This window comes from Ictalurus punctatus, chromosome 9 (genome assembly GCF_001660625.3).
Source record: "Ictalurus punctatus breed USDA103 chromosome 9, Coco_2.0, whole genome shotgun sequence".
Lineage (NCBI taxonomy): Eukaryota > Metazoa > Chordata > Actinopteri > Siluriformes > Ictaluridae > Ictalurus > Ictalurus punctatus.
Window position 1 is genome coordinate 5,576,721 of NC_030424.2, and position 25,780 is coordinate 5,602,500.

A 25,780-nucleotide genomic window follows, 5' to 3' on the forward strand; every position below is an offset into this window, starting at 1 on the left:
ACGAGTGCTCTATCCATGGGTCACAGCACAGCTAATGATTCAGCACTTCATCTAATACTATCAAGCTCTTTTGCAGTTGAACCAGGAGTGTTGGAGCAGAAAGAACACTAAGCCTAGAGTCTGAGGACTGGATTTGATTATCTGTCTGTGTGTTCTTTATTCCAGTTACGGCCTTGTATACATGTTAAACCCGTCTGTGTTACATATGCAATCGCCATGGACAAGAACCGACACATTTCCTTTACTGAAGAAGAAAAAAAAGAAGAAACCCTCCTCACTTGACTGTCACTTATAATGGAAGTCTAAGAGCAGTTGCTAAATGTTTAGGCAGAATTGATGTACAACTTTCTTTTAATCTTAAATTCTAATCTGAGATTAATTCCAGAGATGTGACTACTTTTTTTGTCCTTTTTTTCAAACACAGAAGAGCAACTCGGTTTTGGCTTGAATACACACGAATACTACAAAACTGTGGGAAATGATAAATAACAGGAATTAGTGCATTGCTTTGCTCCAGTGTTTGAAGATCGGATAAACCGATGATACAATGGATAAAACACATGAACAGCTTTGATAAAACATGCTATCATTTCTATTTTATTGTAAGAAATGTACTGTTAGTGTGTAACAACTTTAGCTTTGCAATCACATTAAACTAACTGACTTTAGACTTTTTTGGTTTGAACTAAACAGCTTTTCACTCCTCAGTAAAAGGGAAACGAGTCAAAAGTACTGTCCATGCGCATTAGACAGAACATGACCATAAAAGCATGTACTGCAGATTTTTTTTGTCTCTTATGTTTGGACTTCTGTGTTCGACACCATTACAAACGAGTGCCTCCCTTAATGTGTTTTCCAGTATTTAAATAAATAAAACAGTTAAAACTGTCCATACTGTCGTGTTATAATGTGTTATACCATGATGACGAAGAGGTCATGTGGGGCCTGGTCTGCACACACAGCCACATCTGGGTCGAACCCAATGCCGTTACAGCACTCCTTGTCCTGCTCGATCAGCTCGGTCCAGCAGCACTTCAGAGACGCTGTCCTGTTCTCCAGCACGTGAGCTCTCGGCTCCTGATCCGGGCCACCGCAACATAGCGTCGTGGATGTGTTGATGTACTGTTCGCCACAGCACGCCATTCCTACACACACACACACACACACACACACACACACACCCATATCTATAATGGAAGTATATTTTACAGAACAGTATTGTTTGGAAGTGTTCCTCACATTTTTTAACAAGACATCAAAGAACGTGTCATACACAGAAACACAAACAAATAAAAGAAATCATTAAAATCCTCATCTATTTAAATGATACTTTTTCCAAAATGATGGAATCTAAAGGAGTTAAGTCTCCATCATCATCATCATCATCATTACTATAAGATCACAATATATCTAATACCATATAAATTATAGTATTAAGTTCAGAACTATTGGCAACCTTCAAGAAACATAGAAAACTATGATTGTATAAAATAAACCTGTCAAATAATCACTTAAGTCTTTAGCAACTGAATGTGAACAAATATGAGGCTGAACACATGCAACATTCCTTTGTCTTTGTCTAGCTTGTCGGCTAGGTAATGAACAGAAAATATACACACGGAATTAAAATATCAGAGCAATCCAGGACATATTATTTTGGAACAGCTGGATATTTGTCAGGATGAAAAGTCATGATCTTTTTGAGGTTGAGAGAGTAGTAGTGTACTTGACTCTTGGCGTTTCAGAATCAGTTATTAGACGCCAGGTCGAGAAGAAGCTGCTTGGAAGACTAACAAGAAGAATCCCACAAAAACGTTTAAAATTTAATGAGAGAAAAAAAAAGGTGTTAAAATAAAACTTACTGTATGTTCATATGTTAAGTGCATAATATCACATTCATAGAATTCACCTTTATTTTCAATAAGGGTGCCAATATTTCATTAGACTGTACCGCAGGAAATGCTGTCACTTGGACACCAGGATTTGTTTGACAAATATGAAGACAAATACACATTCGGTGTGAAACATGTCTTCCGGAGTGCTCGGCTCGGACAACTGGAGTTACAGACCCTGCGTGTGTAAGAAGGATATGGAAAGCATGTCGTCGACTGTGGGGAAATCAAATCGCTCTTCTGCCATCAGATTGTCTCGTCCCATCAGGCGTCACTTTCTCAAACCCATCAAACTGCATCCTCTCCCATTACCTTTAAAAGCATCAGCCGCCGATTCGGCACACGCTTATTCTGCATCGACACGACGGACCTGGGTTTCTTCTTGCCTTAGATATGAGGGATGAACCTGCCACTGCGATTTCATGTGTTAGACGCATTTAAAGGTGTAGTCAGTGTGACGCATTACATTTAGTCCTTGACTATATTGCACTTTTGACAGGAATTCATAACGCTAGACTACTATGAATAACTTTTTTTCCCCTCTTTCATTTCACAAGGTGTTTAATCAAATGCAAAACAAGAATAATTAAAAATGATTCTATTATAAATTAGACAATTAATAACTATAAAATGAGTGTTTTGTGTGTGTGTGTGTGTGTGAGTGAAAATGTTTTGTTCATCATGCAATACACCTGATAAACAGGAAACCCGCTCAATAATTATTGGCACCCGTCAAGAGAATTAGTGAAAATTATTGCGTACAATAAACATTACACCTAATGAGTTCAATTTTTTTCAACTTGATCGATGAGACGAAGATTATCTCATGCAAATGCTGTAAATAAATCAAGATTAGACACCGTCTCAACAATAATAAGTGGTTTAAGCTCAACATATCCCTCATTCTTTAATACACTGTACAGGTTTGTTCATTTTCAAAAAGATTACCGCTCATGTGATTGGTGTTCGCTGTATGAATTTAGTTTTTGTAGCTTGCACTGTAGCAGCGCTGTACTGTAGCATGATTGAGTGTTTCATTAATATACCTGCCGTACCCTCTTCCAAGAGCAGATCTAATTAAGAACATATTCATCGTGTTCAATATGCTGTTAGTTTGGATAACCTGAGCTAGGTTCGAACAACCTCCATACCTTTTCCGAGGCATACGAGCGGTTTAATGCTCTGCACAGAAGGTGTCTGTTTACACAGATCTTAAATCATTTTCTTATGGATCGCTATAAAAAGCGGACTTCAGCCAAACTCGTTTCTGACGTCTCACTAACAGGAAGAGACTGCTGGTTTATTTTCATGGGTAAACACCATTGCTACAATAATCACCATCAGCCTCCAGTATGATAAATTGCTAATTGTTCAATACCCTAATCAGCGTTCATTCTTTGCACAGATAAACTGTGACAGCACCATTAATTTAAATAGTAATTTCACTTAACAGCCAAAACAGCGGAGCAGATTTTTAACGCAACGTTTTTTCGAGAGGGCTGCATCCATCATGGCGCTGCGGTGACATAAAGATGTCTGACGTGCACTAACTCACTTAGGGACAGCAGATGTTGCGGCTCTGTGCTCAGTGGCAATTCCCATGGTGTATTACTTCAGCTCCAATGACTTGCAGATAAACAGCTCAACAATTTTTCCAAAATAGCTCCGCCATCCCGTTCCGGCGTACCCATCCACTACCGCGCTGAATTTTTCATGACGCTTCAACCGAAGCGCCACGAACTTTGACACGGCGACCCGTTTAACTCCAGAGACGCCTCTGTAATTGTTCTCTAGACTTGACCTTCACATGTCAGATAAAACAATTCACCCCGCTTCATCTTTTCCCCTTTGTCTCAATATCAAAAAAAAAAAAAAAAAAAAAAAAAAAAAAAAAGGAGAACAGTCCAGGATCTAGTGCTTGCAGGTAATCAGCACTGAGCTCAATAAATGCACATTGTTAGCACACTGTTTTTTCCCCCTTCTTCTTCTTCTTCTTTTTTTCCAGCCCAAGCTCCACAAAATGATTTTGCTAATCTTCAGATTTCTGATGGATTTGCATACATTCATTAGAGTGTGAGTGAATGCGCTGAACATAAGGTGCTTAGGCTCCCTGAATTAAGGTTCATTCATTTAATGATAAGTAAATATTTAGTCTGCAATGAACAACTGATAAAAATGTGCGCCGTGGCTTCCACGAGCCTTCGGATACGATAGACGGAACAAATGAAAGCGCTGAATACAAACTGAATACATTAGCGGCACAGCGAGACACATTTTTCAAAGTCATGATCAGAGAGCACACAAGGACTTTGCTGCCTTTATAGCCTCCAGTCAAAAAAAAAAAAAAAATCGTACAAAAGGTATCGTATGACGGCTTTGAAATAAAAAAGAGCATCCGTCCGACTGGTGTATTTTTATTCATTTATTTATACTCGGTCCTCCTGTGGGAACCATGACGAGAAATTACATTAAATCGACTGTCTTCTACCAAATCAGATCCCACGTGTGTCGCCGTCCCCGTGTCTTCGCCAATATGTATTTTATCAACTGGCTGCATTAACAGATGCCGCGGACAGAAAATGCTTGGGTGGCAGGAACACTTTCAGCACTCTTTTGGGAATTTGAGAAATGGGGGAGCGGAAAAAAAAAAAAAAAAAAAGCCAGAAGGCAGAATACGCTGCGTTTATGTGCTTTCTCGTGGAAACGTAGCGATTACGGCGCACAGTTGCGCACATAAAACTCACCGCACAAACCCAACACTAAAAGATCGTAAAACCAGTCAACTTTTGATTAATCAGATCACACAGACCACCTGCGTGGAGCTGAGATGATAGGAATATAAAAGCGTTTAGGATTCACTGTATACAGTATGAGTGGAAAATGTTAATGTTATTTGTTGGCAACTGGGACTTCAGGGAAACTTGGGTACGTCAGAATCTTGATGAAGTGAAAGGATGCTCCAGAAAGAGATCTTACCATTCTAAAAGGTTTTTAGAAGGGTGTGTGTGTGTGTGTGTGTGTGTGTTGGAAACCCCTCAATTATACATACAGACTACACACCATGTGACTAAAGCCCAAGTGTAAACTTCTGTATGCTCACAGCGCTGCCACCCTGTGCGTTAAAGCAGACTTCATATTGTTCCATTAGCAGCCCGGGCATTCTGCTCACGGCTCTCATGGCGACGTTTGGTAATACCTCAAGGATATTAGAGACAATTAAAAGAACTTAACAGAGAAGCTTTAACAGTCTTACGAGGACATGTCTTAATCTGCTCGCTTTGTGCTTCATCTAGGAAAGGAGATTCAGGCATGCGCGCGTGGCCTGGCATTTGCATCTCGTTATGTGCATTTGGCAGAACAACGAGAGGACGTATGAAGCGTGATGAAATGTCCCTGCTGTAATGTATGCGGCTCGTCGCTGACAGCAAAAATGTTTCACTCGTTTCGCCGTCGTTTCCGCTGCAAAACGCTCATTGTGTCCTTGAGAACATATTTGATTATTAGCCTTTTTTTTTTTTTTTTTTGGACATTATAGGCATTTTCAAGAGCCGTCGTTACTTGTCGTGCACAAGCACACTCACGCATGCGCGCGCACGCACACACACACACACACACACACACACATCTGCTTGCTCTCTCTCAGGCCCAGAGCTTTTAACACTTAAACAGTGCAAAAAATTCAGAGTTAACCTTGAGTGTTTGATATGGGTGCAGTGCTTTTTTAGAAAGAACTCTGCACACACACAGATATGAGCAGAGCCTCCGAGAGGGAGAGTGAGAGCGACTGAGCCCTGTGTAATACAAATACACACTTTAAAGATCACAAACACTCTGAACTCTCTGTGGTTAATGTTGATACATTAAGACGCATTTTCTCCCCAGGTCTCAATAATCTCTACGTTCATATAGATAAATTTAATCATTTTTAACATTTAAAAGGCAAAAATCAGCATCAGTTCTTCTTATCATATGAACCCCTCAATTATAATGTGTGTGTGTGTGTGTGTGTGTGTGTGTGTGTGTGTATATATATATATACATACACACACACAAATATATATATATATATATATATATATATATATATATATATATATATATATATATATACATACATACATACATACATACATACATATATATATATATATATATATATATATATATATATATATATATATATATTACTGTACACTACTACTGTATGGTAAATGACATGCTAAGGTTGACGTAAGGAAATGAAGGGAAAATATTTTTGAAAGTGTTTATTTCCTTTCCTTCAGGAATGTGTTTCAGTTTCACACTGGATCTTAGGCAAATGTCTGGGCAGCTTTTCAAACAGCTGATAGCTGTCTCCCACAATTCCGTCTCCCTCCTGCCGGCAAGCCATAGCTCCTGACAGAATGGAGTGTAATGTGTGATAGATCGTACTTTGGGGACTCTGTAATCACATTTCTCTCTGCCATCAGCTGGAGCTCGGCAGGACCTCCTCAGAAAAAAAAGAAGAAGTCCCATTTCTCCCAATCTGACTAAGTGTGTGATGCCTTTATTCAATGTCAACGTGCTTCTGAACGACGAAAAGTTACCGATTATGAAAGCCAAAAATGCAAACGAATAGCACATGAAACTGAGATACAGATATATATTGAGAAGGCAAAAAAAACTACAAGGTATTCATACAAAATCAACTACACGTAACTATTCTGTTAATACAAACACCACACATTGAGGTTATTAACTGTAATTTATTATTATTATTATAACTGTAATTTATTAATTGTGCATTTGGTATTTATTCAAGCCATTTTTTTCCCTGATTAAAGTAAACAAATATTTCACCTATTTCTACTCCTTGTGTTATTATTATTATTATTTTTTAAAAATTTTCAGTTGACCAAGCTACCTCACCTTTGCCCAGAACAGATGCGATACGTTATTAGGTTGTTAACTTATTTTGCCACAGGAATCCATCTCTCCCTTCCGAAATATCTCTAATAAGGAAAATGGAGTCTTAGGAGAGCGCAAGTGTCTTTATCAAGGTTAAGTAGCTAATTCAGTAAAAGAGCAAGCTGAGAGTGTGTGCAGCGGACGCGGTGTGAGCTCGCGGTACTGCGCACCGGCCGCCAGCCTAACGGGCAAATGGCCTTTAGTCGTCCTAACGGCACTATTCATCATAACATATGCTCTCTCCAGGACGCCAGCGCCTTAATGAAGGATGGCTTTTTCATCAAACTTGTTTTAGAAGATGGACTGAAGGAAGGATAGAGAAAAAGGAAAAGGCAGATGTGCACGAGTGTGAGAAAATGGCGTTGAGGAACTTCCGTTTTGCAAAACCCAAAGTTGAAAAAAATGACTATAATATTAGCATCAACAATATGTTTGGTTTTAATGGTAAGGTAGCTAAGGACACTCTCAAAAAAGGGACAGGGCTGAATAATTGCACATCATGCGCAAGATGATTAACCAACAGCTGAAAATTATTGCAGCAGTCCCAGAGGTGCAATGAAAAGGACTGGGAGAGGGTGTTAGCATGATAAATACACTGATGTCACTGACCTCATGGTGGCCATTATTTCTGTTGCATCCTGGGAGCACGCTGTGGCCTTGGCACGACTCTGGTTGGTGCGTGGATGTGTGCATCTCCATCATCCAGCCTGACAAAGATGGCTGACACTGGGGGCCTGTGCCCGTTTGGTCCATCTGTGCCCAGGTGCCCGCTTTAGCATGGCACGGCGGGGTAGAGGGGAGGAGTCTGAGTGACCCCAGAAGGGTTCAGCTCCTCTGACACTTTGCCACATTGTCATTAGAAAGTCACCAAGGACTGGGGCTCAGACTAAGCCAGTGGGAAGTTCCACTGTCCTACATTTACTTTCTGTCGTCTCACCTCAGTGTACTTTGTGCACTAAATTCACCGTAAAAAAAATAAACAGACACTACATTTCTATTCCTCACCCCTCTCAGGACAGAAATGTGTGTGAAGGAAGGCTTTACCTGGAACTGGAGTGTGTGCTGTTCCTTTGTGGGCGTCTCCACAGCATGCCGCCTCTTTTGAGACCAGCTTTCCTCCGCAGCATTGCGATCTGTAGCCATCATGAAGCAATCCGTTGCAGCAGATCTGACCGGCCGTGGAGGAGAAGGGCGTCGATCCACAACACGAATCACCAAAACCGATGGACACTCGCAAGAGACCGGGATCCGAACAGCAGACCTCACCTGGAGAAAGTGAGGATGAAGAGAGTCCTCAAATCCACACTACTGAGTCTTATATATATATATATATATATATATATATATATATATATATATATATATATATATATATATATATATATATATATATATATATAAAGCTAGTTGCTATTTTAAATAAACAGATTTGTGTGTTGTACAGTTGAGTGCAAAAGTTTGCATCCCTTATGGTCTCTGGCTGGAAAATGGAAATGTATCCATATTTCATATCTAAAAGAAGTTTAGCCTTATATCATTTTAGCCTTATATCCTTTAGCAAGATATCAATCCAACGAAAAATAATACACACATAATCCACTATTAATACACATACACTAGGCACATTTTTCTTACTTATGATATTGCAGGAACTGTGAGACATAAAAATAAATTTATGCTTCATATATATATATATATATATATATATATATATATATATATATATATATATATATATATATATATATATATATATATAAACATGCGTATTTTATAGAAATACACCTTATCTTTCTCCAACAGTTTTGCATTTTATCTTTTGCAATCAACTGCACATAGCAACTTTTTAGGCAGTGTCCAGACAATTTTAGACTGGTTTAAGTAAAAAACAAGTTACAAATTCCCTCCACATCCCTTGAGACCACTACTGTAATTTAATAGAAGTCATAGACTATAAGCCGTTCTCAGTGCAACATGTCGCTGGTATATCTTTACAAACTTTCTACACAATAAAATAATATTTTATTCTTTTCTTTTTCACTCACGGTACTCCTACACACTGACAATCCATTTACTTTTTATTACAGGTGATATCTAACAAAATCCAAAAATACATATGACATAAAATTCTAAGTAAAAAAAGGACATACAACACAAATTCCAAAAAAGTCGGGACGCTGTGTAAAATGTAAATAAATGTAAATAAAAACAGAATGCAAGTATTTCTGAATCTCATAAACCCATATGCTATTCACGATAGAACTTAGAAAACATATCAAAAGTTTAAACTGAGTAAATGTACCATTTTAAGAAAAAAATAAGGTAATTTTGAATTTCATGGCCGCAACACGTCTCAAAAAAGTTGGGATGGGGGCAACAAAAGGCTGGAAAAGTAAGTGTTACTAAAAAGAAACAGCTGGAGGAACATTTTGCAACTAATTAGGTTAATTGGCAACAGGTCAGTAACATGATTGGGTATAAAAAGAGTATCTTAGAGAGGCAGAGTCATTTTACATTTTACACTTTACACAGTGTCCCAATGAAAGTTTTATGCCGACAGGCCTAGATATGAACACAGGGAGATATATGTACCTGGACGGACAGGGACGTAGTAATCTCCACAGCACTGGTATTGTGATAGAAGCCCATGCAGCTTCCCTCCACAGCAAACACTCACAGAGTCATTTACAGCTGGTAAGTAGCGCTCATTACAGCACTGGTGGGATTCTTTGAAGCTGTGTATAGCCTTTTCACAACACACCTACACAAAAACAAATGCAACATCATACGGACAAAATGCATTAAAGAACATGTCATGCGAATATCTATAAACTGCTCGAAAAGTTTCTTTTAGTTCAAGGAAATTTAAGAAGATAGGAGGTGGCAATGCCTCGGACCCTGAGGAGGCCCCACTCAGGCTCAGGGAGCAGTGTGGCCCTGGGGTTGCTCGTCTTCCTCCTCCTCCCGCTGCCAAGCTATATTTAGCCACACTTCATTGTCTATTTTGGCAAGAAATCAGGCCAGGATAGATTCTCCTACCGCATTGGGACTATAGCCTGGTCGAGGCTGAAAAATCTGTGTTGCCCCAAGCCGCTGACATTGTCCCTACCTTCTGGCTAGTCTTCAAGCCTGAAACATAATGTAAGGGATCACTCGGATTCACCCCAGATTGAAAAAGGAAAAACTGTTTTGACTTAAAGGAGATCAAAAAATTCAGGACATCATACTACCTTTTTGAAATCATCAAGCTAAAAACATTACAACAACAATGGTACGTTGAAATAAAAACAATTCAGCAAGAAACAAGCCCTTAATGAGAGTGCGTCTCTCCATTAAGCATTTTCAAGGACAACATAATTCTGTCTATATCTGACAACATGGATGATGATTAGGGATCGTATTTGTGTATTCCTCCGTGTAGATGGCTATTGTTACCCTAGACACACACACACACACACACTCACACACACACACACACACACAAAACCCAAGTTCTGGATCAGTCATATTGTGAAACAGTTATATCAGGCCTACACAACAAGGGAATATTGGCAGATGGCTCTGTTACATTCATTCTGTAAGACCCAGTGAATCATCTTTATTCTACGGCTGCTGTCGAACACGGTAAGCTCGTCTTTCCTGAGCTGTATTCTTTTGTGTCCAGGCCTCCAGAGCATTACTGTCTGCTCTTGAGCTGGGGGAGACGTATGGCTCGTGCTCACTTGCCAAGTTGGCAGCGTTTCAATAACATCAGGACTGCAGCAATTGCAGGAGACAAGTTAATCTATTTCCTGAAAACAACTGCGGGCATGAAAGCTTTGTGTTAAAATGCCAAAATGGCTCATTGCATCCTCAATACAGGAGTATTCTACTTAAATCTTAGCCTCTAACCCTGAGGCTCTTACACGTAATGATGTAAATATCTTTAATTGCCTATGAGCTAATTTAAGCTGTTTAATAACCCTAGTTAGTAGTAGATAAAAATTTATTATCAGAACATTTTAACAGCTGATAAATTGTTTGGTAAAGGCTTGGTAAGAACGTATTTGTTCCCTTTAATAATCCTAATTAATAGCTGGCCATTGATATTTTCATATGGATTACTGTTAAACATCACATGCCTAGTAATAAAATGAAGCTATTATTACTAGAAAATGTCCTAAGCATATTTAAACAGTGATTCAAATGTAAGAAAATATGCGTTAAAATGTTGCAAATCCTTCAGATGCTATCTTTACTATACTCACTGACCACTTTAATAGGAACGCTTCATACAATCTAATGTCCGCATTCAAACTGTACAGTTAAAGATCGGCAAAAGACCAGGTGACATTTTTCCAGTCTTTAGCTTTCGGTGACCTTTCGACTGTAGCCTCAGATTCCTGTTTTTTTTCTCTGACCTCTCTCACCAACAACTGATCGCTAACTGGATGAGTTTGTTTTTTTTTTGGTTTGGTTGTTTTTCGTAATATTCAGTGTAAACTCTAGAGACTGATGTGCGTGAACATCCCAGAAGATTTCTGAAATACTAAAACCAGCTGTCTGGCACCAACAATCATGTCCCAGTCACTGGTTGTTTGATGTGAACATGAACTGATGTTCTTGTACCTCTATGACTTCATGCATTCCACGTATGCCACATGATTAGCTGATAATTGCAGGAATTGCATGAACAGGACTGCAGGTGTTCCTATTAAAGTGGCTGGTGAGTGTATACAGTACTGGTCAGTATTTTATAACCATTATAAAACGTGATGCGGGTACAGATTATGATTATGAGTACATTTAAGTGTAATATATAGATGTACATATGCAATAACCTGCTCTTCTGGCTGGTAACAGGAATTTCCACAGAAGTCTTGGTTTATCGGGCACTGGAGATATGAGCACTGGGTCTGGAGAAGCACAGCCTGCTTGGCCTGCAGCTCTTCACAAGGCTTAAGAACCTTGCGACGAATATCGTAACCTCCCAGGATGCCGTTGGGCTGACCAGGTGATGACCACTCCAGTCTGACAGATCTACGAGACACAGAGCAAAAGTTTTGGTACAGAATTTTCAGGTATGATTACTGTACACTGCTATGGATGAGACAGTGCAAATGTCCAACCGCAGACTTTCTCTTATAGCCCCTTATTTCCACACTGTTTCAAATAAAACTTCCTAATAATGATGCATTATTTTCCAATTCAGTGACTATATCTTGTTACAGAAAACCCCCAAAAAACCCTCATTTTGTCAGTGCTCAGAACCACTTGAAACGGGCGCCAGTACTCATAAAAAAAAAAAAAAAAAACTGGCATTGACCACACATCCTAAACTGCTTTGCTTCTGCATGGCCATGCTCATTTGCATAAAGAAATACCCCCAATTTATATTATAATATGGTAAACAACTTTCCTTCAAACAGCCCAATCGCTTGTACATATTAGTGCTTGTTTTGCTGAAAACATGGATCTTGTCAAAAGGTTTAAGAAGATGAACTTCACCAACAATGAAGTACAGACACTTTTGCACAAAATACAAACTATTTTGTCATAAAAAAAGAAAAAAAAAAAAATTTATTTTATGGCTACACGTGTGCAATCTATTACCCCAATTACATAAAAAAACCTGCGATGGTGTGAAAAGCACTCATTACTGTTTTCTTTTCCACTGCTGTTCTTGGAAACGTAATGTACTGCAGTGTGAGCGGTACAAACACACGTGTAATTTTTTCGGCTCATAATTTGGTCTCAAATTTCTCTTGGACATGTACCTAGGGGGGAAGAAAAAGAAAAAAACACCCTAGAATAGAGATCAACTAAAACTGGGCAAAGAAATTTGAATGAGGAGCCACTCGACATTCTCAGCACTTGATTTTTAGACGTGCTTTTTATACGATTTTAGTTTACATTTGGCCTCTATGTGCTTTGTGAGCACCGAAATCAGTAATTACTCTGTCATTTATGCTGATATGATCGCCAGGAAGTGAGATGAAAGAATCTCACAATGAGTTTACCTGCAATTGCACTTTTCTACCACTGGGTGGGTCCTGCACATGAGTGGTCAGGGGTTTCCTTAAATATATGCACACCCTCACGCATAAGCAAAACTTACACTGCACAAAACATGCATAAACACCTCTGGAACTTTCTCAGCTCATCCAGTTTAAAAACAACAACAAAAAACAACACAGCACGCTTCTTTTTATTTGCATTAACCTTCGGACAAAAGCACTTCTAACTCGTCTTCACCGAGTTGTATTTTCCCCTCCCTTCGTTTACATTTTTCCTCGGATCTTCTGCGCAGCTTGGATAACCTTGACAAAAGTTTTCCTTTTCTGTCCCGCAATCACACAGCATTTTTAAAGAGAGCTCGCTAGAACGAAGACGAAAGGCCACACGTCCTGCTGTTAGGTCGTCAGGGAAGAATTACAGCCCTGTCTATAATTCTGTAATTACCGTCAGTGAAAGGAACTATCGATGTAAGTGGAAGAAACTGCAGCTGGAGCGAATGAAGACCAGCGAGCAGTCTACAAAGCCAATTCAACAGTCTGCCAAATGCACTGGCGGCCACAGATACTGCAGTTCACGTTGGCACGTCGTAGATAAGATTAGGTAACACGGCTTTCCGACTTACTGCAACGTCTGAACCGTACAGTGAGTTATAGTGGGTGAGCAGCCTTTCCTTTTTTTGATGCACTTCCGATATCGATTTTCCTCTCTATTCATAAGATGAGTAGAACTGCTTCTCGACAGAGGGAGAGTTTCCTGGTCAGCACGGCTCAGATTCAAACACGAAGGCAAAGCCGCTCATGGTTATCCGGCTTTTTTACTGAATGAATAAAAAGGGTAATATTGCAGAAAACAAATGAGATCGCCTTGCACTACACACATCATAACTAATTCACTATACTCAATATTTGACTGGTTTGGGTTCCTATAAAATGAAGAGATTTTTCTTTATGAAAGTTTTTTTTCTGTCCTGTCTAGCGAACATAAAAATGCACAGCTAGAATAAGGAGAAAACGGTCTCCGTGGGGAACAAATGCTACACACACGGCCAACACACACACACACACACACACTTTACGTCATGATTACCATTACCATTAATACCACTCTGTGTTTAACACGTTTGCGTTGCACAGTTCCTATTTCAAGGTGAAGCAATGAACTAATTATTGTACACTGAAATCCTACAACAGAGGTCAAAAGCCAAAAAATAAAAAAGCACACAACGTTTATCCCCATCAAGAAATATAGACTTGGTGTTCTAAAATAAGACATTTGCATAGGGGAACTGGACAGCTTCTTAAATTTTATGATGTAATAATATTTAATTAAAAAAAAAAAATCACAATCCGTTGAAAAGAGTAAATGATAGTAAAACAATTATAAACAAACATCCACTTTCCTCATAGGAAACTGGATGCTTGTAATATATCTAAACCACGGGAATAATGCACTGTAAAACCGGATCGTTCATTTAACTCAAAAAATTTGAGGAAACTAATCACCTCCAAATTTTTAAGTTGATAAATCAATATCTTTAAGCCAAATACACTTAAATATAAAAAAAAATAATTTTAAATTACAACGTTTGAGTTAAATTTTTGTAATATTTAAGTGTATTTGGCTTAAAGAAATGATTTATCAACTTAAAAATTTGGAAGTGATTAATTTCCTCAAAAAAAATTTTTTTGAGTTAAATGAACTCAAAAAAGTTTTACAGTGTGCAAATCCTCCACTGTACCAGTGACTTAATGCGGACAGACCTTAGGACATGTTTTTATGAAAAGTCAAAGGTTCCCTTTCTTTCAACACTAATGAGCAAAATATTTGGAACGTATGGACCAACAACACACGCAAAAATAAGAGACATGAGGAGAGAGAGAGAGAGAGAAAAGCTACTGTTCATTCTTGGTGAAGAAATGGGGTTGGGGGTATTAAAACAGAATTACCATTGTATCACAAAAGGTGTTATTGCTGTCTGAACCGTTAATCCCTAATGGAGAAAAAAAATAGCTGAAATTCATTTTCGTCAGCAGGAGCAAGTAAGCCATCAGCTGTGGCACTTGTCATATTTCAATCAAATCTTAAGCCGCGGTGTTGATTCCGTCACTCGGGCCCCTAACCCGCCACCAGAAACAGAAATAATGAATTAGCTATTGATTAAAGTCCACTCTAGCAAATCTAGCATGGCAAATAAATGAACTGTTTGGGGCATGTGTAATCCACAGCCAGCCATGTCAGGCCAATAGATCAGGTACTCTATAGGGAGAGGAAGTACAGCAATATGATATGGCAGGGTAAGGAATTCTCAGTGAGGATTATGGGTAATGACAGCACACCACATTCTGTGCCTTAAACATGCTGAATGTACATATATACCTCACAACAAGACGATCACAGAAGAATGATCACCACAAGGGAGAATAATAAGCATGGTATAATTTCCAATGGTAAATCTACTCTGGTTAGTAAAAAAACAAACAAAAAAGTTTTTTATTTTAAGGAGAAGGATTGAAGTGATCAGTCAGTACGATTACATGGACAACAATAATCCACTATTAACCCGATTAAGACGATACTCTGATTAAGAAACTACCATGTAAACAGCAATTTTTAGTTACCTTAATCCGATTAAAGTCATACTCGAAGTAAACACAAATGGAATTAAGACATGTGGAGTATTCCTGTTTTAGTAACATTATCGAGGTGTATTACAGACATGTACACACCTTAATCACACTATTAACGTCGTGTGAGAGTTTTCACCACATTTTGCGACAGGACACAATCACACACGGCAGTGCTCAACCGTTTTACAGCAAACAAGAGACCACGGCTGCATCCCAAACCGCATACTTGCCTACTATAGGCCTATAGCAGGCGAAATACATGTATCACGGCTGCTATATAGTAGGTACGTACGCGATTTGGGACGCAGCCTACGGTTCCATGCAGTCATCTGTTTGCACGTACAGCATGACAAATAATTAACTGCACTTGAAGCATTCGTAAAAAATTTAAATAATAACTGTATACAGTACCATAACAAAGATGAACTGTATGCTGATACGTGAAATTCTGGAGGGACGTTGGACGGCGTGACGTAATGACGTGTGCTGTTAATCGATCTATGTTCTATAACATGTAAAACAGGAAAATGAAAGGAGTATTCTAAAAGAGACTCATGTAAACACCTTAATCACAATATTGTCTTACTCAGAGTAAGGCCAATAATTAGATTACTGCTGTCCATGTAATCGTAGTCATTGATTTGAAGAAGAACCCACATATCTGTAACTCACCTGGAGCTGAGCACTCGGATGGTAGGTGCTGCTATGTCAGCTGGCATGTCCTCCACGGTTGTTAACTTTGTGCTGTTGCTCTTCACACACGCATACACCGTGCATACCTCCACCTAAACACTCACGTCCGAGAAACACAATATGAGAAGGTGATGGTTTTATTATTGTGTGTAAATGGATGTGTATCTTTCTGAATTCATCTGAGTGGCTTTATTATTTCTGGTCCTTCACTGTACTAATACTTGACAAAGTTTGAGACAGCACTTTAATATGATTCAAAATGAAGCACCGTGCTCCTGGTTTTTCTTACAATATAGGGCAAAAAAAAGTGTTTCTAATGCCATTCGTTATACGACTTCCAATATTCTTGCTACATTAGATAGCAATATTCAAGAATAATACTGACCCGAACATCATACACAGTGAAAGGCTGGAGGCCTCCCAGCTCCAGTGATCCAGATGTGTTGTCAGTTGAGGTGTAAAGCCGGCCATCCAGATAAATGGAGTAGTGCGTAATGGCTCCATTAGGAACCAGAGGAGCTGCCCAGAGAACCCGCACAGATGTACTGTTGAGGGGCACAATCTCTGGGGTAGAGACTCCTTCAGGCTCTGAGTAAATAGAGAGTGTGGGACTGATCAGTATTTAAGCTTAAACAGACTGGGTTTTACCATCGAAGAATTTTTAAAATAGCATTTAATCAAAGTTTATCTACTAATCTGGTTGCAGATCAAACCTTATTAGAAAAACAAACAAACAGAAAACATTAAAACATCATTTAATCCTGCTTTTAGTTTAGCATAGCTATGATGGTTTAAATTTACAATATAAGCATTTTATATATTTTATATGTGGATATGTATGTATGTATGTATGTATGTATATATGTGTGTATATATATATATATATATATATATATATATATAAAATATAAATACATATACACACACACACACACACACACACACACACACACACACACACACATACATATATATACATATATATATATATATATATATATATATATATATATATATATATATATATATATATATATATATATATATATATATATATATATATATATATATATACAGTGGCAAGAAAAAGTATGTGAAACTTTTGGAATTTCATGGTTTTCTGAATAAATTTGTCATAAAATGTTATCTGACCTTCATCTAAGTCGAGGGTATTGACAAATATAATGTGCCTAAAATTATAATAAAAAATACATTCTGATCCCTCATGTCTTTATTGAACACACTCATTCAACATTCAAAATGGCAGTGGAAAAAGTAAGTGAACCCTTAGAATTAATAACTGGTTGACCCGCCCCATAGGAGCAATAACCTCAACCAGGCACTTCCTGTAGCTGTGGATCAGACCTGCACATCGTTCAGGAGGAATTTTAGCCCGTTCTTCCTGGCAGAACTGCTTTAGCTCTGTCATATTCTTTGGACGTCTCATGTGTATGGCTCTCTTGAAGTCATTCCATAGCATCTCTATTGGGTTGAGGTCTGGGCTCTGACTTGGCCACTCCAAAAGGTAGAATTTGTTTTTCTGAAGCAATTCTGTTGTGGACTTGCTCCAGTGTTTTGGATCGTTGTCCTGCTGCATCACCCAACTTCTACACAGTTTCAGCTGACGTACAGACATTCTCATATTATCCTGAAGAATTGTCTGGTATACTTGGGAATTCATCTTCCCCTCACCAGGCCCTGATGCAGCAAAGCAGGCCCAAATCATGATGTTTCCTCCACCATACCTTACGATTGGGATGATGTTTTCATGATGATATGCTGTGCCCTTTCTATGCTAGATGAAGTGCTGTGTGGTTTTTCCAAATAGTTCAATCTTAGTTTCATCAGTCCACAAAACATTTTGACAAAACCGCTGCGGAGTGTCAATGTGCTCTTTTGCAAACTTCAGGCATGCAGCAATGTTCTTTTTAGTAAGCAGTGGCTTCCTTCGTGGTGTCCTGCCATAGATACCCTGCTTGTTCAATGATTTACGTATTGTAGACTCATGAACAGAGATGTTTGCCACTTCCAATGATGCCTTCAAATCTTCGGCCGTCATTCAGGGTTGCTTCTTTACCTCATTGAGTCTTCGTTGTGCTCTTGGTGTCATTTTGACTGGGCACCCACTTCATGGTAGAGTAGCAACAGTCCCAAAGTGTCTCCATTTATAGAATGTTTGCCTAACTGCAGACTGGTGAATTTCTAAAGTCTTTGAAATCACTTTATAACCCTTGCCAGCTTTATGTATATCAACAATTCTTGATCGTAGATCTTCTGAAAGCTCTTTTTGGCGAGTTATGGCTCACATAAGCATGTGCTTCTTGTGCAGAGCAAGCTCCAAAAGTTTGAGGGCTTTTTATCAGTGAAAGTAGCTGTAGTCCACACCTCCAAACTCATTTATTTCATCAATATTAGCATTGAAAATTACATATACATACATACATACATACATATATACATACTGTATATATACACACACACACACACACACACACACACACACACACACACAATATAACAGGCTGCAGAAAAATTATTTTTCAACAACATGGCTGCCATCCCTAATCCACTTTTATGCCACACATTCAGTATTACACACAAACTTAGTCTAATTTTAAATCAACTACATAAGAGTGCTGTGGGATTCAGCTTTGGCCTCACACACACACACACACACACACACACACACACACACACACACTCCCTCAAACCCCCTCACCTACATTTTAACCCAAGCAGAACCCATTCCTCAAAAACACTGATTCTTGCTAAATGAGGTCTCCCTGGACTCAGAGCACTTCGGCACCTCACTGCTGAATCTTCAGCTTTTACTTTCTTTTTTTCCTCTCTCTTGACAGTGATGGTCAGCATGATACAGCAACTGCCTGCAATATTATGTTAGCGAGTCACACCTAGAAAAATATCATCCATTAAGAATCCTGTGTTAAAAACAAAAACTATGCATCTGCTGTGATTGTTCACAAACTATCCCACCTTTGTGTCATTTTGGGACAGTTGCAAAGACGTAGGTTAGAGTGGTTAATGAAGCTGTGTGAGGACGTACTGTGGCATGAATGTGTTTGCTGCCACATTTATCTTGAACGTTATGTTTATTTACATGAATGCTTGTCCGAGCTTAGCTTAGCTAGCTAGCTAAAGGTGCCATGGCATCTATGTTGAAACACAGGGCAGTGCCCAAAACTCTAAATTACATCTCAAGGGCTTCAAATAAGAAGTATATTTCTTTTAGAACCTATGTAAATGACTCCCCTGCCGTTTGGGTGACAAACACTATGTAGCTGAAGGCATTTGTCAGATAAATTTGCTTGCTTAGTCTTGTTAAATTAAAAACAGAGGTAGTGAAAATGAAAGAAACCACTGGTTCAATAAACTACTGAAAGGCCATCCTCCTAACAAGAGCATTTATTCTAATAAGCATGTAATAAATTTCGAAAAATATTCTAGCAGGTTCTTTAACCAATGAATGCTTGCTCTGTTGCTGCAGTGATATATGTCAAATGAAAATGTGAAGCTGTAATCTCCAGCTGTGCCACATCACAAAAAGATATCGAGAACCCATGTGATGTGCAACATGTTGAGTGTTTGCAAACGCTCTGTTCTTAATTGACAGACACAGAAAAAAACTGACAGAAGCACAGAAAGCTGGCTGCCTCTTTCTCGCTCCCTGTTTCTCTCTCTCGCTCTCTCTCTCTCTCTCTCTCTCTCTTTGTGTTTTGGGGAGGTCCCAGCAGACGGTTTGTGGGTAAATTGAATCAGTCCTGACGGAGCGTGGTGGGAATGGAGTACTGCACCAGGGGGTGGGAGGTTAACTGAGCCAGTCTGGGGGATTCTTTCTGCTGGCTACACTGGTGCTTCCCAGTGTCCTACAAAGCACTATATTTTGCTCTTTTTCACAGGCTCTCTCTCTCTCTCTCTCTCTCTCTCTCTCTCTCTCTCTCTCTCCCCCACACACACACACACCTCATTTCTTTTCTAGCTCAACATTACACATGGTTCAGTGCGAGATGAACATGTACTAAGCCCAGTGAATTTTGTGAAAGAGCACTGAAAGACACATGGAGAGGAGTAGTGATGGGAAAGAGATCAAATATCCATGCCACAGCTTGGAATGAGTTACAGCTTGACATGAGTACAAAAAAAAAAAATCTAACACTGTGTAGGGGTCCTGTCAACTGACCCTCACCCACATTCACTCAAAGGAAAAAAAGGGAAATTACTGGAATATTTCTGTATCCAGACCTAGCCTGATCTTCTGGACTAAGAAGGTAATGGTGGAGTACCTGTAAAATATTGAGTGTATTTCACACTAAATTAATTGATCTGTGAGTTTATTTCTAAGAGGCCATAGGGATTTGTCAGAGTAGTGAAAAATCACAAGGTAAAAGGATACTGCTGCATGAATCACATTTTCTTTTACATCATGTGGACGGCTGGGTGTGTGTGCGCGTTGCTTACCTGGGGAAGAGATGGCACCAGGATGCACTATGGGGAAAAAGGCAAGTAGGCGGAGCCAGTGTGATGCTCTGACAATGTTCTGCTGGGAATCCTTGGGTTCTGGCATTCATGTGGATGTTACTTTGAGATGTACCACCTGCCTAAACATTGTTGCAGACCAAGTACACCCCTTCATGGCAACTGTATTCCCTAATGGCAGTGGCCTCCTTATAAATGGTTCAGGAATGGTTTGAAGAACATGAGAAAAAGTTCAAGGTTTTGACTCGGCCTCCGATTTCGCCAGATCTCAATCCGATCGAGTATCTGATGGATGTACTGGACAAACAAGTCCAATCCATGGAGGCCCCACCTTGCAACTTAGAGGACTTAAAAGTCCTGTAAGACTTTGGCACACAGGCCCAGTAATCTTCAGTTTAAGATGGTAGCAAAACATGTGATACTCAGGTTAGCCATTAGGTGGCTTGTCTACGCTAGCGCATTATTCCCAGGGTGTTGGTTGTCATAGACAGCAACAGTGATAAAGAAGGAGTTACACGGTTTTAGCAGGGACCACACTGGTACCACCACAGCAGCCAGTCTGTTTCTTCCCAATACAAGGTGGGATCAAGTCACCAAAGCAAAATTTACTTTAAATATTGGGGGATACTGGTGTTGATTCTGGAATCGCATGGCTGACTAAATAATTGGAACTTGAAAAGAGAACAGGGTCTACTGAGTATACTGTCTGCAAGTTATCATTTAGAGTTCAATTCAATTCAATTCAATTTTATTTGTATAGCGCTTTTTACAATAGACATTGTCTCAAAGCAGCTTTACAGAAATATCAACATGGTATACAGATATTAAAGGTGCGAATTTATCCCAACTGAGCAAGCCACTGAGTGGCGACGGTGGCAAGGAAAAACTCCCTAAGATGTTTTAAGAGGAAGAAACCTTGAGAGGAGCCCGACTCAGAAGGGAACCCATCCTCATCTGGGTAACAACAGATAGTGTGAAAAAGTTCATTATGGATTTATATGAAGTCTGTATGTTCCACCGTCAGTCACCGGCAAACACAGGGGTCCACCCAAGACAGGTTCAAGGCCCAAGCCACGTGGCTATACTGTGGAAGTGACAGATATTTTAAGTAAATAAAGTGGCAATATCTGGCTCATTTTAGGCATGGGAGGCAAAGATCTTTCTAAAATAATTACGTTCAGGAAATATGAGATTTTCTCTAGAGCAACACCAACACCAAGGTCTACGCATATCCCCCTATCTGGAAAACTGACTGATGTGTGGACAGTCCCAACAGCAAAACAGAGCCCTGATCTCACATTTGGAAGCTCCAGAACTAAAAGTCAATTATGAGAGGGTCTATTTGACACCTGAACTGACTGAAGTTCAAAGAATATCTCAAGCCTTAGGTTTTGGGTGGATGCACACTTCCTATCTCTGTATTGGCCCAGGATGTATGTAGTTCTAACTGAGTAGTAGATGTGCTATACCAAGCGAAGTTGTTTCAGTTAATTTGGAACAATAACATCAGAGCAGAAGTCAATGTGTTTGCAAACTCACTACCAAATGTGGTTCATGGACAGGGTAGAGATAGAGGCTTTGTACCAGGATGTGTTGGTGAATGACTGGCCAAACTGGCAGATGTATGCCTTCTCACCATTGTCACTGTTGTGGATGATACTGCTGAACATTTGTTGCTAATAGCCCCATTCTGGCCAAACAGACCAAGTTGTTGATGTTACTGATGGATGTTTCATATCAACTACCCCCTCGGAGCAATCTCAGTGTGATGTTCGCAAAGCATCTCACACAAAGTAAGTAAGTGCGTGTGCTCTGTGTACATGCCGGTTGTATGCAGGTAAGTGGAACGTCATTTTTCCACAATGATGTGAAACAATAGGCATAAACTCCTTATCTTGCACCATAAACAATGTTTTTAAGTTTTTAGAGAGTTGACTGAAAGCATCTATTTTTGTACATGTACAGTGCCCTCCACTAATATTGGCCCCCATGGCAAATATGAGCAAAGAACGCAGTGAAAAATTCTCTTTATTGTTGAAACTTTTGACATTTTGTTTAAAAAAAAAAATCACAAAAATACTCTGCTCCCATGGATATCAAACACAGTAAATACAACATAGGTTTATCCAAAAAAAATCTTTGTTAAATATAGGTGTGCAACAATTATTGGTACCCTTTTAGTCAATACTTTGTGCTACTTCCCTTTGTCAAGATGACAGCTCGGAGTCTTCTCCTATAATGCCTGATGAGGTTGGAGAATACATGGCAAGGGATCTGAGACCGTTCCTCCATACAGAATCTCTCCAGATCCTTCAAATTTCAAGGTCCATGCTGGTGTACTTTCCTCTTCAGTTCCCCTACAGGTTTTCTATGGGTTTCTTGTCAGGGGACTGGGATGGTCATGGCAGGACCTTGATTTTGTGGTCAGTAAACCATTTTTGTGTTGATTTTGATGTATGTTTTGGATCATTGTCCTGCTGGAAGATCCAACCACGGCCCATTTTAAGCTTTCTGGCAAAGACAGTCAGGTTTTCATTTAATATTTGTTTTATATTTGAGCCCATGATGCCATGTATCCTAACAAAATGTCCAGGTCCTCTGGCAGAAAAACAGCCCCAAAACATTAAAGAGTCACCACCGTATTTAACCACGGACATGAGGTGCTTTCCATATGGCTACCTCTCTGGGTGCCAAAACCACCTCTGGTGTTTATTGCCAGAAAGCTCTATTTTGGTTTCATCTGACCATAGAACCCGATCCCAAGTTCCAGTAGTGTCTGACAAACTGGAGACACTTGAGTTTGTTTTTGGATGAAAGTAGAGGCTTTTTTCTTCAAACCCTTCCAAACAACTTGTGGTGATGAAGGTGACTTCGGATTGTAGTTATGGAGACTTTCTGACCCCAAGACGCAGCTAACCTGCAATACTCCAGCTGTGATCGTTGGAGATTTTTTGGCCACTCGAATCATCGTTTTCACAGTGCATTGAGATGATATAGACACACGTCCAATTCCAGGTTGATTCATAACATGTCCAGTTGACTGGAACTTCTTAATTATTGCCCTGATGGTGGAAATGGGCATTTTCAGTGCTTGTGCTATTTTCTTATAGCCACTTCCCATTTTGTGAAGCTCAACAACCTTTTGCCGCACATCACAGCTATATTCCTTGGTCTTACCCATTGTTATAAATGACTAAGGGAATTTGGCCTATGTGCTACCTCATATTTATACCCCTGTGAAACAAGAAGTCATGGTTGAACAATTTCCTGTTCCTAGTCACCCAGGTGTACTAAAAAAATGTAAACTATCAATAGGAATATACAAATATATTTTTCTCATATGAATTCATAGGGGTGCCAATAAGGTACACACACATATATTTAACAAAGATATATATATATTTTTTATAAACCCGTGTTGTGTGTTTGCAATTATTTGATGTCCATGACAGCAGAGAATTTTTGTGAATTTTTTAAACAAAAGATCAAAAGGTTAAACAATAAAGACAATTTTTTCATATCTTTCTTTGCTCATATTTACCAAGGGCACCAATATTAGTGGAGGGCACTGGATATGGCAGCACTGGCACAAAGGAGATTCAAGAATCAAGGTTATTCAACGCTTTTCTTAAAGATGCAGAATGTCTTTGACCCTATGCAGCTTGTACAAGTTGCCATATGAATGAATGGAAGATGCAGACTTAAAGCTGCTTTTGCTTAAGCCAGCTACGACCAGACGAGTAGGCAAACTGCATGCATTACTGGTTGGCACTAAGTGTCTGTGTTGGGGACCACAGTTCAGATGTCATACATTCCTGCCAATGATGTTGATGACTCAGTATATCAATAAACCTGTCAACCTCTCTGTGCTTGCAGGTGAGAATGTGCCCAGGCCAGCCCTATATATAAGTGACTGCTCAAGTGCTACCCAGAAGTGACCGCCAGCTGGTGAGTCACTAATCAACTGTTTGTTTACTTTGGAGAGCATCATTAAGGGTCTGTGCTGTCTAAAGACATGTTACCCCATTGGGTAAAGCAAGGGATTTCGAAGGCATACTCAGGTCAAGAACTACCTTCTTTCATTACGTGCCATTTGATGTGTGGAGGGGCTGAGCAGCTGCAATTTGTATGGTTCATGGGTTATTTCTTTCTGCTCATATGACAGAAGGATGTGTCCAATAGAAATAGCTTTTGCTCAGCAATGACAAATATTATTATTATTATTATTATTAAATATTAACACTAATTATAAGCCACTGACATGAATGAAAAAGTTCCTAGTACATCCATAGTAGAATGTTTTCTTTCTATTATTTTGTATTTGATGCCATGGTCTAACAATTGCACACAAAAAAATTCCAGACTTGGCCTACTCTTTTATCTTGTTAAATTATGGTCGATTTATTATTGACTATCCATTGGTTGTTTAAAGTGTTTCATCACAACTACTTTATTTTCTTACCTTGTAATCAATGAAAGTCAATGTTAATTTTTTTTTTATACACATAATTCATTAGCATAGCATTTATAGCACATGATGCTAATGCAGAACTGTTGAAGCCATTACAATATTAATATAAAGCAAGGTGATTGCTGCGATTATAAACTACGCTTAGCAGACACAAACATCACAGATCAAGAGCAACAATAAATCCCGCTGTAAAGTAGCTAACAGTTAGTATTCGCTCTCATTGCCTCTTATTGCCTCCCTGTTCACATCGTTTCCACTCCAGCAACATTCGCACTCCGCAAGACTTCACACACTATCCTGTCCAACTTCTTAATTAAGGCTCTCTTAACATGTACATTATCCGGTGCCTTAATATGATCTGCAAGTTCAATTGCAGTTGTTAAAGTGGGCTGCCCTTTAGGCTGTAAAATAATGAAATTACCGGTGAAAGCGCTTAGCTAAACGGCCCGTAACTTTTATTTGGGAGATAATGATTATCTAATGTTTTTAATGTGGATTTTACTATGCGAATAGGATTAGGAGAGGGAAAAGTTATGACACTCTGCAGGGAAAAGCCAGTTACGTTTCCTAATGCAAATGCTACGCTAACCCTTTCTAGACTGGATTAGCAGAGACATTTCAATCGTACTCAACGAGGGGTAACCTGCAGTGTGCTACTT

General features: G+C 39.2%; 1 protein-coding gene across 1 annotated transcript in view; it reads right to left on the reverse strand.

Annotated features, from left to right (window-relative positions):
• Positions 1–25,780, reverse strand: part of ush2a (Usher syndrome 2A (autosomal recessive, mild)) — a 233,866-nt gene that overhangs the window by 48,188 nt on the left and 159,898 nt on the right. The window contains exons 45-50 of the mRNA XM_053682619.1: positions 16,542–16,744; positions 16,136–16,248; positions 11,660–11,858; positions 9,432–9,600; positions 7,884–8,105; positions 919–1,145 (exon numbers count right to left, since the gene is read on the reverse strand). Coding sequence (XP_053538594.1) covers positions 919–1,145; positions 7,884–8,105; positions 9,432–9,600; positions 11,660–11,858; positions 16,136–16,248; positions 16,542–16,744 — 1,133 coding nt within the window. The remainder of the gene's footprint in view (positions 1–918; positions 1,146–7,883; positions 8,106–9,431; positions 9,601–11,659; positions 11,859–16,135; positions 16,249–16,541; positions 16,745–25,780) is intronic.